Source organism: Protomyctophum bolini (genome assembly GCF_963924005.1).
Source record: "Protomyctophum bolini genome assembly, chromosome: 15".
NCBI lineage: Eukaryota > Metazoa > Chordata > Actinopteri > Myctophiformes > Myctophidae > Protomyctophum > Protomyctophum bolini.
In genome coordinates, this window is record NC_137876.1 from 19,585,697 (window position 1) to 19,601,064 (window position 15,368).

At 44.1% G+C, this 15,368-nt stretch overlaps 1 protein-coding gene across 1 annotated transcript in view; it reads right to left on the reverse strand.

Annotated features, from left to right (window-relative positions):
- The window catches only part of LOC308329987 (cysteine-rich motor neuron 1 protein-like), a 171,929-nt gene that overhangs the window by 22,188 nt on the left and 134,373 nt on the right, over nucleotides 1–15,368 (reverse strand). Inside the window, exons 6-7 of the mRNA XM_080784573.1 lie at nucleotides 9,467–9,649; nucleotides 7,566–7,769 (exon numbers count right to left, since the gene is read on the reverse strand). Of these exons, the coding sequence (XP_080640699.1) occupies nucleotides 7,566–7,769; nucleotides 9,467–9,649 (387 nt within the window). The remainder of the gene's footprint in view (nucleotides 1–7,565; nucleotides 7,770–9,466; nucleotides 9,650–15,368) is intronic.

Consider the following 15,368-nt stretch of genomic DNA (forward strand, 5'->3'; position numbering starts at 1 on the left):
CCCACCCCTCTAGACCAGAAAGCACACTCGCTAGGCCAGGCTACCCACCCCTCTAGACCAGAAAGCACGCTGGCTGTGCCAGGCTACCCACCCACCCCTCTAGACCAGAAAGCACGCTCGCTGGGCCAGGCTACCCACCCCTCTAGACCAGAAAGCACACTCTGGCTGGGCCAAGCTACCCGCACCCCTCTAGACCAGAAAGCACACTTGCCAGGCCAGGCTACCCACCCCTCTAGACCAGAAAGCACACTGGCTGGGCCAGGCTACCCGCCCCTCTAGACCAGAAAGCACACTCGCTGGGCCAGGCTACCTGTCCCTCTAGACCAGAAAGCACACTCGCTAGGCCAGGCTACCTGTCCCTCTAGACCAGAAAGCACACTCGCTGGGCCAGGCTACCCACCCCTCTAGACCAGAAAGCACACTCGCTAGGCCAGGCTACCCACCCCTCTAGACCAGAAAGCACGCTGGCTGGGCCAGGCTACCCACCCACCCCTCTAGACCAGAAAGCACGCTGGCTGGGCCAGGCTACCCACCCACCCCTCTAGACCAGAAAGCACGCTAGCTGCAGGGCCAGGCTAATTCTCTAATGGCATGGCCAACATTGTCAGGTTTCCAGGTCGGACGAGGCTGAAGGGAAGTCTTTGCTTGGGGAGTTATCATCCTCTGACATTTACATTGAAGGTAAATCAAACTTTCGCGGACGGGTTTATCAAGATGGCATTTTCAACATTCACAGAATTCTACTGGAGGGGAAATATTGCTGCTGCTGCTGCTAAAAAAATAAAATTAATGTAAAAGAAAAACCCATCAATGTCAACGTGATATGTAAATCCATATAAATATTATTGTTCAGCAGACAGTACGGAGCGGGAAGTACGTTCACAGGCAATGAATACAGACAAAATTTCTTGTCGGGTGGAAACCTCAAAGTGGTCCAAAGCGGTTTACGTTTCAGGATTGGAATTTGGAAAATAGAAGATATGTACAAGCTGGAAACGCGTCACTTTGCACCGCATTTTGATGTATTGTATTGGCCAAGCATCTGTTCTCTAGACTTCACAAACAAAACAGAGTTATGTTCAGTCAGTTACGTGCCATTATGCTCATTTAAGCAATTCAGGACGGGACACCCTTTTTGTGTTAAAAGCATTACGTTGTACTTTAGCTAGGTTGAGCACCACTGACACAGAAACATAGGGTTTTTTTTTTGTAGAATTTGTAGATTGTAGTTCTCAGGTCTAAACGGGTTAAACCTATTAGTAATGTCGATACAGAGGCTATACGCTAGTTCACTGCCTTGCTCAAGGACGACACACTGGGGATGGAACCTCCAGAAAGTGCAGCGTTGGTTGCCAGGTATACAGCAGCCCCCCCCCCACCCTCCTCCTCCCTTTAGTGACTTCCTCGTGCTTATAATTAAACACAATTAAACATTCTGCTAGCCTGCAATTAATCATTCCTATTAGGAGCTGCATTTAGTTCACTTTTCACTTTGGAGAGAGAGAGAGAGAGCGAGAGAGAGAGAGAGAGAGAGAGAGAGAGAGAGAGAGAGAGAGAGAGAGAGAGAGAGAGAGAGAAGGACCAGTCGATTGCTCCAGCATGTGTAGTCTCTTCTGAAGTGCGCCAGGAATTTCCACTTCCTGGCGTGTGTGTGTGTGTGTGTGTGTGTGTGTATGTGTGTGTATGTGCGCGTGTGTGCACTCGAATGCGTTCAAAGGAAAATGCGTACTCACAATGCATCACATTGTGAGCTTGAAGATGTGATATTTCCCCACTATGAATGCAGCATGGAGTTGCAGTCAGTGAGAGTCTGTATTTTCACTATGACCTGCAGGTGTTGCAGTGAGAGTTATTTGAACTGGCCAGGTTGAAGTCTGAAAAAGCAACGTTCTGGTATATGTGTAATGTGTTCATTAAAAGCTTCAAAGTGCACGTCCCCTCAGAAATGTTTTTTTGTAATGAGACGACGGCGTTAAACATGATTGTACAGGGGATTAAAGGGGGGGAAAAGACCCAGGCACAGAGGCTCCGCCTCCACTGGGGTTCTATACCACCACACTACAATTACTGTTATTAGCTGATTAATTACAACAACGCCAGGTCGAGGTTCAGTTCACGTCTCACCATAAACAAAGACTAATACATCGGTATAGTTCTCAAACCTTTTCGTGTTCCGTCCGCAGGGCCCCGCATCTGAACATGACGTGACGCGCTGTGAGCTTTTTTCTATACATCTGCACTTTTTGAATGGCCAAACATGCAAACGGCTGAAGTTGTTAAAGTGATTGTGTTGCTGCATTTATCTGGGCCCCCCCTGGAAACCTGGGCACCGCCAACTCAACGTATGAGCAGCACAGATTGGGTGCGGTTGTTAGTACTGGGAGCTGACGATTGCGGTTACCATTCCGACCACTCTACCCCTGAGCCAATTAACGCCACCCTATTTTCAGATTAAGTGTAAAATAGGTCTTAACTGGTTAATACATGTCCTGTAACAATAATCTAAGTCTACAAAGTTACTAGTAACTAACGTTTTCAAACAGAATTGTAGTAGATTTTTCAAAAGTACAATATTTGCGTCTAAACTAGTATAAACTACTGAAAAACGAACATACTCAAGTTAACCCATTTTGGGTGGGAACCCCTTTTGGTGTTTTAAAGCATTACATTATACTTTAGCTATTGAAAAATAGCAGATCTACAGGTCTGCTATTTTTGAAAAATCGTGAAAAAAGTAGTAAAAGTAGACATTTTTTTTTTAATTTCGACGTCAGGCCTAAATGGGTTAAGTATCTCAAAATTGCACTCCGGCACAGTAGAGTACTAGAGAGTATTGTGGCAACTCTCGCAGAAAGCCACTTCACTGTCGTAACGGGACAGATTAACTGGGACACATGAATCTAAGACGGCCCTATTTCCTTGTCTCTCTCTGTCATGTTGTGTAGTGTAGTGACTCTGGCCTGTCTTCCAGGGAGCTGGGAGACATTCCATCACATCTGTGTGGGCAGGTGGGTTTCATGAAACCGTATACCGCCTTTCCAAGACCACCAAAGCTTTTATTTAAAAAGAAGAAAAGGAAAAAAAGAAGAAGAAGAAGCAAACAAAAACGAAGAAGAAAAAGAATCCGGCTTAAAGCCGTCATCCTTGACTTTTGGAGTCCAGTCGGAGGCTAGCGAACGTGAAACACGGACAGCTTTCTGAATCATTCTTTAGCTCCATGGTCACTGAACTAAATGTTGAACCCATTATTCACAAGCCACACAATGCTCCCAACATTCTGGCACTAAAGTGACTGTTTTCAGAAAGAAAGGCAGGGCCGTTGTTATCGACCCTTTCCAGAAGCACTGCAGTAAACATGGGAGACGTCCGCAAGACCTGCAGTCAAGGCTGCCTTTTTCCGTGAATTAATACCCCTTTATTTGATCATACTACAGCGCCACGCAAAAGCATCAAAGGTAGCCGATCCGCAAGCTTGTCGATCTGCTTTTGAATTTCAATCCTGAAAAGTAACCGTTTTGGTGAGGTTTCCACCTGCAGTAGTGGCACAGATTGTTGTGATGGCAGATCTTCCTAAAATAACTGAACATCTTTGACATCAACCACTGCATTTATCGTCCTCAAAGAACTGAACATCTTTGACATCAACCACTGCAGTCATCTTCCTAAAATAACTGAACATCTTTGACATCAACCACTGCAGTTATCGTCCTAAAAGAACTGAACATCTTTGACGTCAACCACTGCAGTTATCGTCCTAAAAGAACTGAACATCTTTGACATCAACCACTGTAGATATCTTCCTAAAATAACTGAACATCTTTGACATCAACCACTACAGTTATCGTCCTAAAAGAACTGAACATCTTTGTTCAGTTATCTTCCTAAAAGAACTGAAGATCTTTGACATCAACCACTGTAGATATATTCCTAAAATAACTGAACATCTTTGACACCAACCACTGCAGTTATCTTCCTAAAAGAACTGAACATCTTTGACCTCAACCACTGCAGTTATCTTCCTAAAAGAACTGAACATCTTTGACGTGAACCACTGCAGTTATCTTCCTAAAATAACTGAACATCTTTTACATCAACCACTGCAGTTATCTTCCTAAAATAACTGAACATCTTTGACATCAACCACTGCAGTTATCGTCCTAAAAGAACTGAACATCTTTGACATCAACCACTGCAGTTATCGTCCTAAAAGAACTGAACATCTTTGACATCAACCACTGCAGTCATCGTCCTAAAATAACTGAACATCTTTGACATCAACCACTGCAGTTATCGTCCTAAAAGAACTGAACATCTTTGACATCAACCACTGCAGTTATCATCCTAAAAGAACTGAATATCTTTGACATCAACCACTGTAGATATCGTCCTAAAATAACTGAACATCTTTGACATCAACCACTGCAGTTATCGTCCTAAAAGAACTGAACATCTTTGACATCAACCACTGCTGTTATCTTCCTAAAATAACTGAACATCTTTGACGTCAACCACTGCAGTTATCTCCGCCAGGCTGGAAAGCCCGGAGGCAGAGATTCTGTTTTCACTCCCGTGAGAGCAGCTGATCTCGATTTATTAACACTTATTTTATTAACACCACCCTGCCTCCCCCCTGAACAGAGTACAGAGAACACCACCCTGCCTCCCCCTGAACAAATGTAAAGGCTGTGGAGCGGAAAACTTGCATGGCTCTGCACTTCCTCCCCTCTGTGTGCGTGCGTGCGTGCATGCGCTTGTTTGTGTGTCTATGCACTTTGCAGACTTGCCTATGTATGTACTGTGCGTGCGTGTGTGTGTGCGCAATATCACAGTCATAAATAGGCCAGTAGTCTCCTGGTTACATTAACATGTTTCTTTGTGTCTGTGAAACGCATATCTGTATGTTTGTGTGGGTGACGTGGGCGCGCACACACACACACACACACACACACACACACACACACACACACACACACACACACACACACACACACACACACACACACACACACACACACACACACACACACACACACACACACACACACACACACACACAGGCAAAGGCGCTTCACATGCTAAACGGTTTCCTGCCTTTCACAAACCTCTGCATTAATTTAAGTGTGTGTGTGTGTGTGTGTGTGTGTGTGTGTGTGTGTGTGTGTGTGTGTGTGTGTGTGTGTGTGTGTGTGTGTGTGTGTGTGTGTGTGTGCAGTATGTAATGTATGTGTGCGTGCGTACACACACACTTGTATTTCTATACTTGTGAGGACCAGATGGTAGAATGTGATAATAGACATTGTGAGGACACATCTGGGGCAAATTTATGATCTGCCTGGGGCAATAAGCATTGATCTGCCTGGGTAAATATGCATTGATCTGCCTGGGGCAATAAGCATTGATCTGCCTGGGGCAATAAGCATTGATCTGCCTGGGGCAATAAGCATTGATCTGCCTGGGGCAATAAGCATTGATCTGCCTGGGGCAATAAGCATTGATCTGCCTGGGGCAATAAGCATTGATCTGCCTGGGGCAATAAGCATTGATCTGCCTGGGGCAATATGCATTGATCTGCCTGGGGCAATAAGCATTGATCTGCCTGGGTAAATATGCATTGATCTGCCTGGGGCAATAAGCATTGATGTGCCTGGGGCAATAAGCATTGATGTGCCTGGGGCAATAAGCATTGATGTGCCTGGGGCAATAAGCATTGATCTGCCTGGGTAAATATGCATTGATCTGCCTGGGGCAATAAGCATTGATGTGCCTGGGGCAATAAGCATTGATGTGCCTGGGGCAATAAGCATTGATGTGCCTGGGGCAATAAGCATTGCAAAGGCAGATTGGAGGCCTGTGTTTGGCTGGTGAGACGCTCCAAGCTAGACATAATATAGTTGGGAACCGGTTCAGTTCTTTTTGGTTCTTAGTCCATGAGCCAGAGCTCTAAAATTGGAACTTTAATTATGAATTGAGTAGGCAAAACCATAGCTATATTAAATTGTTATCACCATGAAACTTCCCCAATTGAGTACTTACACGAAGACAATGATTTATTGTATTACAAATTTAACATTTTTAAATATGCAAATGAGGCATTATGTAGGAAAATATGCAAAATAATCGAAAATATGAAAAAGCTACTACTGTGGAAGGGTTATCATGTATTAATTTACTTGTATTGATCCTGTAAACAATTTAATATAGGTCTAGTTTTTCCCACCGATTCTGGAGCTCTGGCTCATGGACTGAGAACCGGTGCCCATTGGGAACAAACCGGTGAAAAAGAACTGAACCGGTGCCCAATGGGAACCAACCGGTGGAAAAGAACTGAACCGGTGCCCATTGGGAACCAACCGGTGAAAAAGAACTGAACCGGTGCCCAATGGGAACCAACCGGTGGAAAAGAACTGAACCGGTGCCCATTGGGAACCAACCGGTGGAAAATAACTGAACCGGTGCCCATTGGGAACCAACCGGTGGAAAAGAACTGAACCGGTGCCCATTGGGAACCAACCGGTGGAAAAGAACTGAACCGGTGCCCAATGGGAACCAACCGGTGGAAAAGAACTGAACCGGTGCCCAATGGGAACCAACCGGTGGAAAAGAACTGAACCGGTGCCCATTGGGAACCAACCGGTGGAAAAGAACTGAACCGGTGCCCATTGGGAACCAACCGGTGGAAAAGAACTGAACCGGTGCCCATTGGGAACCAACCGGTGGAAAAGGGGGTCCCATGAGTGTTCACAGGGAACCAAACGGACCCATCTGAACACCCTCAGAGTTACAGGGGGTCCTTGCAAACGAAACATTTGAGAACCACTAGTACTATAGTTGGACTGTGAGTCATAATACATTAGTCTGGAGAAAACCTGGATAACTTGTTATGATCAAAATGAGAACATTATAATGGTGTGTGTGTGTGTGTGTGTGTGTGTGTGTGTGTGTGTGTGTGTGTGTGTGTGTGTGTGTGCCGACGACCGTTGGACGACCGTTGAGCCGATTCTACTCTATGGCTCCGAGACATGGACACTTTCAAAGAAACTAGAGAAGAAACGGCTGGATGGCACTTACACTCGCCTTCTATAGTGAGAGCGCAGAATCTGTCTTGGAAGAGCCACCCCTCGACCAATCTAATATACGGCAACCTTCCCCGTGTTTCTTCACTAGTTCCGATCCCGAAGAACACCTTTTGCCGGCCACTGCTACAGAGCTATACTGCTTCCCTTAAAACCCTGCCTTAAAGCAGACCAGAGGTATAGAAAACTGTCGTTTTCCCCCTGATGTCGTCGCTATAGTAGGGACACACAGGCATCAGTATAAGCAGGAACTGCATGGGGACGGCAACGAAGGACCGGGAAAGTCTGTTTGTGAGAAATCCATGATCTCGATCTCGCGGTCGAAAAATGATGACGATGACTTGTCTCTGTGTGTGTGTGTGTCTCTGTGTGTTGTGTGTGTGTCTGTGTCTGTGTGTTGTGTGCGTGTGTGTGTCTGTGTGTGTTGTGTGCGTGTGTGTGTCTGTGTGCGTGTGTGTGTGTGTGTCTGTGTGCGTGCGTGCGTTGCCTTACCTTCACACACGGGGCAGCACTCTCCGGGCACCTTGACGGGGTTCAGGCAGTTGTGGGCGCAGGCGGCCGCGACACAGCGGCGCTCCCCGGACACACACTGGCAGAAGGTGCAGTCGTCCTCGCGCCAGTGCTCGCCGTGCGCCACGATGTGCCCGCTGACGTAGCAGCCGGCCGCCGCCGCGCTCAGCGCCGGGTACAGCGGGTCTGTGTGTGTGCGAGGAGGGGGGGTGGGAGGAGAGAGGGGGGGCTGTCAAGACAACGGACTTGGATCCTATTAAAACATCATCCATGTACTCGGCATGCAGTTCAGTGGAATGGCTTGCCTTCCATGCAGGATCGATCGAGGTGATCGGTTCCTTTGGACTTTTTTTTAAATCCACGTTAAAAAGATTGGTTTGGCCGAAAACATGTCCAATTTTTTTTTTTTTGTATACTGACTTTTATAGTGTAGAATAGATAAATGGCACAAATAAAAATAAAAAATAAGGGAAAAAAAAGAAAAGAAATCCAAGTTTTATTGGTCATTTTTCATGAATTTTGTCCTGTTTTTGTTTTACGTTTGTTTTTTGCCTCCCGTTTTTGTCTGTATTGTACCGTTATTGTCTGTTATTGTCTGTTGCTCCCCTTCCCCTTTCCCCAAGAGGACCACAACGGAAACAAGCCTAACGGCTTTCTTGTGACTTTATCCTTTTGAAAATATAATTTTCAATCAATCAATTAATCCTACTTTGAACAGAAGTCTATGCCGTGTGGAAGATCTCATATAGCTGGGGGTGACGGAGGCGTTGCCTATAGCAACCGGACCAATGCTAAAAGCCGATTCTCGGCCTATAGCCCCTTCATTCATGGTGTAAAGCATAACGCTGGGGGGTACGAAAATGTTCGCGGAGAAAGAATTAAAATGTAATTTGGATAGAATGTTTTTTAGACAGACACTATAGTATATATGTTCATTGTTTACCTGCCATGCTAAAGTTCCAATGTACAGGATGCTATTTAGATGGTACTGTACATTGTTTTTACAATGTTTAATTCTTTCTTGTGTGCAGAGTTCTAGCAATGACGCTGCAGAATTGTCTTTTTCTTTCCACCTACTCCATTCTTTTCGTGGTTGAGTAAAAGCGCCTTAACTTCCTGCTCCCGCCCAGAATGATAAGCCTTCAGTCCAGCATGGTGCTGTGTGTGTCATCACGTCACCTAGTGTGACTAAATACTGCAATTTCCCAAACGGGAGGGGAGGCCCGTCAACCTCCGTGCCTCTGCAAAGGACCCGCGATGGGCTCGGGAAGAGGCCCATAATCATCATTTCTGACCCCCCGAGTCTCCATTTTGTAACTTGTTTCTTTCCTGCCGGTGAATGTGTCTACAAATGTACGTTATTACTCTCTCAAGTGAGGACGAGATAGCTGTGCAGGGGCAGAAACCTTGTATCTGTGCATTTCAACTCGACGTGTTATTATGTTTCGTTTCGTAAATGAATGCAGCTATACTTCCTCGTACAAAAGTATAGAGAAAATAGCTATACAAGCTCACAACGATTTGTGCTGTGAGCTTCCAGGTCGGCAATTTTAAGAATATTTAAACAGTTTTGGACAAAGCACACAAAGCAGATCTACAATCTCGCAAGATTGTAAATCTCGCAAGATTGTAGATCTGCTATTTTCAGCATTCAACCCAGCATAAAACTGGATCTCTTGTCCACTAGTTCCTTCCTAACATTTTAGCCTAGTTTTTATTTGTGGACGAAATTGTCAGTATATTTAGTCTTATAGTTTTAGTCATCATAGATTCGTTTTTATTTAGTTTTAGTCAGTGAAAAAAAGGTAGTCGACGAACATTTTTCGTCTTATAGTTTTAGTCGACGAACACAACACTGGTCACGACTGGCACACACGGCTCACCCTCGCACACGGGGCAGCATTCCCCCGGGGGCGTGTAGGGCCGCGGGCAGCGCAGGGTGGCGCACTGGGCGTGGTAACAGTTGGCCACGCCCCCCTGGCAGCGGCAGAAGCGGCAGGCGTCCAATTGGAAGAGCTCTCCCTCGCCATGCTCCGCCCCGCCGAACACGCACACCGACTTGGTGTCTGGAAGACAAGACAAGACACGCGTCACGTGTTACACACATGTTTTACATACATGTTACACACATGTTTTACATACATGTTACACACATGTTTTACATACATGTTACACACACGTTACACACACACACACACACACACATGTTACACACACATGTTACACACACACGTTACACACACATGTTACACAAACATGTCACACACGCATGTTACACACACGTAAACGCCTCGGTGTCTGATTTGATTTGTATTAACCCATTCTGACCTGAGATCAGATTCTAAAAATGTTCTTCTACATCCTGACAGTTTTGAATGTGTGTGTGTGTGTGTGTGTGTGCGTGTGCGCGTGTGTGTGTGTGTGTGTGTGTGTGTGTGTGTGAATGGGTGAATATAATGCACATAAAGCACCTTGGATAAAAGGGGTTATATAAATGCACCACTAACCATTGCGTGCTTGGTCGCAATTATTTGTTAACCACTTGTCTTAAACCTTCACAGGCTTCACAGAACATAGCAGGTCAACAAGCTCACCACCTATAGCTTGTGTATGTGCTACCTTTGATGCGTTTATGCATGCGGTATGAACAAGTCGGGCGTTCATTTACAGGAAGAAAAAAAAAACACATACAAAAGGCTAGAATATGGAGATGAGAGGTTTCTGCTGGACAACAACGATATAAAAGGTGGCGGTCAGAGTCTAAGACGAGGCAGAGGTTGTCTGTGGGGTCGGTTTGTACCTCACGTCTGTCTTCATTGTTGCAGCAATTAATTCAACTCGCTCATGCTTTCATTTACGGTTCTGTGTGTCTTGCCTTTGGTTCTGAGTCTTTGTCTCCTGAGGTTATGCTAATCCGCACCCCCTACACACACACACACACACACGCACGCACGCACGCACGCACGCACGCACGCACGCACACACACAACCCTTGTGAAGGCTTTAATTAGACGGCGCGGGCGCTAATAACAAAGCTGCAGCTCATTATGTGTAACATGTTGAAGTGTTGGGGCCAGAGGCCGTACAGTACACAGCCCGGTGATGATGGGTAGATAAACACACCAGGGAGAAACCCTGCCATTGTACCTATATGACTGTCTACTACACCAGAGAGAAACCCTGCCATTGTACCTATGACTGTCTGTCTACTACACCAGAGAGAAACCCTGCCATTGTACCTATGACTATCTGTCTACGTCACCAGAGAGAAACCCTGCCATTGTACCTATGACTGTCTGTCTACGTCACCAGAGAGAAACGCTGCCATTGTACCTATGACTGTCTGTCTACGTCACCAGAGAGAAACCCTGCCATTGTACCTATGACTGTCTGTCTACGTCACCAGAGAGAAACCCTGCCATTGTGCCTATACAGTATGTCTGTCTCTGTCTACGTCACCAGAGAGAAACCCTGCCATTGTACCTATGACTGTCTGTCTACATCACCAGAGAGAAACCCAGCCATTGTACCTATGACTGTCTGTCTACGTCACCAGAGAGAAACCCTGCCATTGTACCTATGACTGTCTGTCTACGTCACCAGAGAGAAACCCTGCCATTGTACCTATGACTGTCTGTCTACGTCACCAGAGAGAAACCCTGCCATTGTACCTATGACTGTCTGTCTGTCTACGTCACCAGAGATAAACCCTGCCATTGTGCCTATACAGTATGTCTGTCTCTGTCTACTACACCAGAGAGAAACCCTGCCATTGTACCTATGACTGTCTGTCTACATCACCAGAGAGAAACCCTGCCATTGCACCTATGACTGTCTGTCTACGTCACCAGAGAGAAACCCAGCCATTGTACCTATGACTGTCTGTCTACATCACCAGAGAAACCTAGTCATTGTACCTATGACTGTCTGTCTACATCACCAGAGAGAAACCCAGCCATTGTACCTATGACTGTCTGTCTACGTCACCAGAGAGAAACCCAGCCATTGTAACTATGACTGTCTGTCTACTACACCAGAGAGAAACCCTGCCATTGTACCTATGACTGTCTGTTTACATCACCAGAGAGAAACCCAGCCATTGTACCTATGACTGTCTGTCTACGTCACCAGAGAGAAACCCTGCCATTGTAACTATGACTGTCTGTCTACATCACCAGAGAGAAACCCAGCCATTGTACCTATGACTGTCTGTCTACGTCACCAGAGAGAAACCCAGCCATTGTAACTATGACTGTCTGTCTACTACACCAGAGAGAAACCCTGCCATTGTACCTATGACTGTCTGTTTACATCACCAGAGAGAAACCCAGCCATTGTACCTATGACTGTCTGTCTACGTCACCAGAGAGAAACCCTGCCATTGTAACTATGACTGTCTGTCTACTACACCAGAGAGAAACCCAGCCATTGTACCTATGACTGTCTGTCTACATCACCAGAGAGAAACCCAGCCATTGTAACTATGACTGTCTGTCTACTACACCAGAGAGAAACCCTGCCATTGTACACTGAAAGAAAAAAAACGTTGGTTTAACATGAATGAAATATGGACATTGGTTCCACATGAATGGTTTGCTTTGGCAGCACTAGCTCCAATTGTCTAGGTTAAACACATCTATATGAACTTACCCTAATGCAATTGAACAGTGTTACTTATACATGTTTCAATCACGTTGGGTCAACATGATTTACTTAAGGTCATTCAATGTACTAGTACATGTTTCAATCAAGTTGGGGCAACATGATTCAGTTAACTTCATTCAATTTACTATTAAATGTTTCAAATACATTATGGCAACATGATTCAGTCATATTCATTATTCTAGCTCCATGATGTGATCATATTAGTCCAACACAATTTGATCCATGCAAAAAAAAAGTTTATTTGTATTAATGCAGGGAACAGTACGTGCATTTATGCATTACAATGCATTACATAACAACATTAGTTATGTTAACAACATTAACAACATTAATTTTAACAACATTTTAATTAAAATTCAAATTAATTTAACTCGGGTTCAGCGCATAAATGAGCCCCAACAACATGGCCGTTGCAAAGGCCACATTATCCAGGTCTTGTACCACCGTGACTCCCTCAAGGACAATTCTGACATTGTCCTCACTGGTGTGTTTGATGACGATGATCCCTATTGTCGTCTTCTCCAAGGCAGCATCACTGATCGTCTCCTCCACATCCTAAGTGTTCACAAAAAGGCATTATTAGTTATAATCAATAATGAGCTGCAACTGTGAATTCCATCTGTGGTTAATGAGATGCAATCTGCTTTGAGTCTGTATAACTTTTTAACTTTTTTTATTATAAATATTTGAAGCTTTTTAAGAAAACCTAGGTCAGGATTTAGAAGGCATTTTTGTAATCAGTCTTATGTCTAAATGGGTTAAGTCACAACTATGTATAGCATCACATTTGACTTGGCAGCAGTTAACAACACTGCCGCTTGAGTGTTGGCAAAAAGCATCAGTGGTTCTTCAAAGATGTACACAGTGCATGTATACACTGTACAGTCACTTACTATGAATTCCTGCACAAGGTCTCCAGGATCCTTGTTGAGGTAGATGCAGAGTCCTTTTATTATGCAGTCCCTTCCTTCGTCCGTGTCATCCTGAAAGATAAGGGACAGAACAGACTCTTAAAACTCAAATACATAAGCGGTGCTTGCAGGTTAACATGTTTTTGTAAAAAGAAAAAAAAGGCCTACAAGCTCACAATGCATCACATAGTGCCATGAGCTTGTAGATAGTTTATTTTGTTTGTGTGACACTTTTATATGATGAAGCAGAGTTTAAATGTAATAAAAATCAGACCAGTCTGAAGAGAGTGGTGCAACAGCACCCCCTATTGGTACTCTAAACATAGTCCCACCAAACGTAGTCCCACGGTCCCACCAGGACAAAGCTGTTCCTTCACTTAAAAATAAAAGTTTAAATATGGAGACACAAGGTTTCTGCCTGAGCAGCAATATAGTTCCATTACAGTAAAGTAAGTACACATGGATGTGACACATAAAAATTAAACTGAAAAAGGAGGAGGAAGTCTGCACACCGTTTTAAAAGCTTATACCTGACGAAGGCCACAGAAGGTGATAATTAAAGTTGTTAAGGAGCTTTTAAAACAGTGTTCAGACTTCCTTCTTTTTCTGTGTACATATACACAGTAGCACACCCATGGTTGCATACATTCTTGCACCTATAAACACACTCAGTACACCTATCAACCTTGGTATAATGTATTTTGAAAACGTCAAGAAACATGTTCCAGGGAAGCAGTTGCCATAAGCAAAGATTTGAGCTAGAAATCTAAAATCTAAATCATTTTAATCATATGTTATACTTTAGCTATTGGAAAATAGCCGATCTACAAGCTCATAGCGCGGCACCGAGTGCCACGCTAAGAGCTTTTAGATCTACAATTGTTTCTTTCAGAGTGAACGTTTTTAGCTCAAATCCTTGTCCCTGGAACAACATATTTTCAGATGGGGGTCGACGGCCAAATAAATATAATTCTGGGGCTCCGCGACATTAAATAGTTTGAGAACTACTGTCTAAATGGATTAAGATAACTTACTGTGTCCATGTTCGTCATCTCTTTCAGTGTTTTCCCTTTCTGCCCAGTTGCGCTTTCAAACAGCTTCAGCAGGTTTTCAGAGTACATGTCCAGCTGTGACAGGAACCTTGACTGCAGAGTTATGTGTGTGATCCGTTTAAACTCTGCATCAATCTGAAAGCACACAAGCACACAGCGCTTTATGAGACAATTTTCATTAATATGGCATTCATAAGTAAGTCACATACTGTGTACGCTGTCATAGCACTTAGTTCCTACTAACCTCAGTCACATTAAAGAGAGCTGGCCATCTTGTTGTGAACTCGCTGATCATGGGATCTACTAGATAGTTCTACATGACAAACCTTAACGTCCACATTCACAGCAACAGTCACTGAAAATGAAGAGAACGTTGAAATTAGAAATCAATAAATGTCGTCGATTTCGGCCAAAAAACCTTGCATTTAATTTTAATAAATTAATGCCATACTTCATCACAACATTGTCATGATGAAGTAGGGGAACTCAGTGTCATGCATCAAGTTGTGAGCTGTAGATTGGTGGTTATAGGAATGTACAGCAACAAACAAAATGTTTCACCTATAACGTGACCATATTGAGTAGTGTGTATTTTATGAATATATAACCAATGAAAGTACTAACAATAACAACGATATTAATCAGATTGTAGAAAATTCCCAATAGCTTCATTTATTTGCCTTATTTTGTACAGGCCTATTTTGGGCAACCTCACTTTAGTTCAGGATGCCTGAACTAAAGTTGGAAACTGGGTCCTATAGAATGACTAGAGGTTGCCCAAAATAGGCCTGGACAAAATAAGGCAAATAAATGAAGCTATGGGGAATTTTCTACACAGATCATTTGATAGTTAAGATTGGGGAGGCAGTACTCACCACAAGGAAATGAGCCTTGATGTGATACAAAGATCTTTTGGACACAACTCGAGCCACTACAGGTTGTTTGTCTGAAACAAAGACAACAGTAAACATGCAACTGTCGGTCTGTACTTAGGAACCTATTCAGTCATTTTGTTCATTTAAGAGAGTATTACCAGTGAAACAAGACAGCTTCGGACCAGGGAGGTGCTGAACAAAGGTCTTTCAGGAGGTTGTATACAGGTATCAGGAGGTACAGTCACTGAAAATGAAGAGAACATTGAAATTAGAAATCAATAA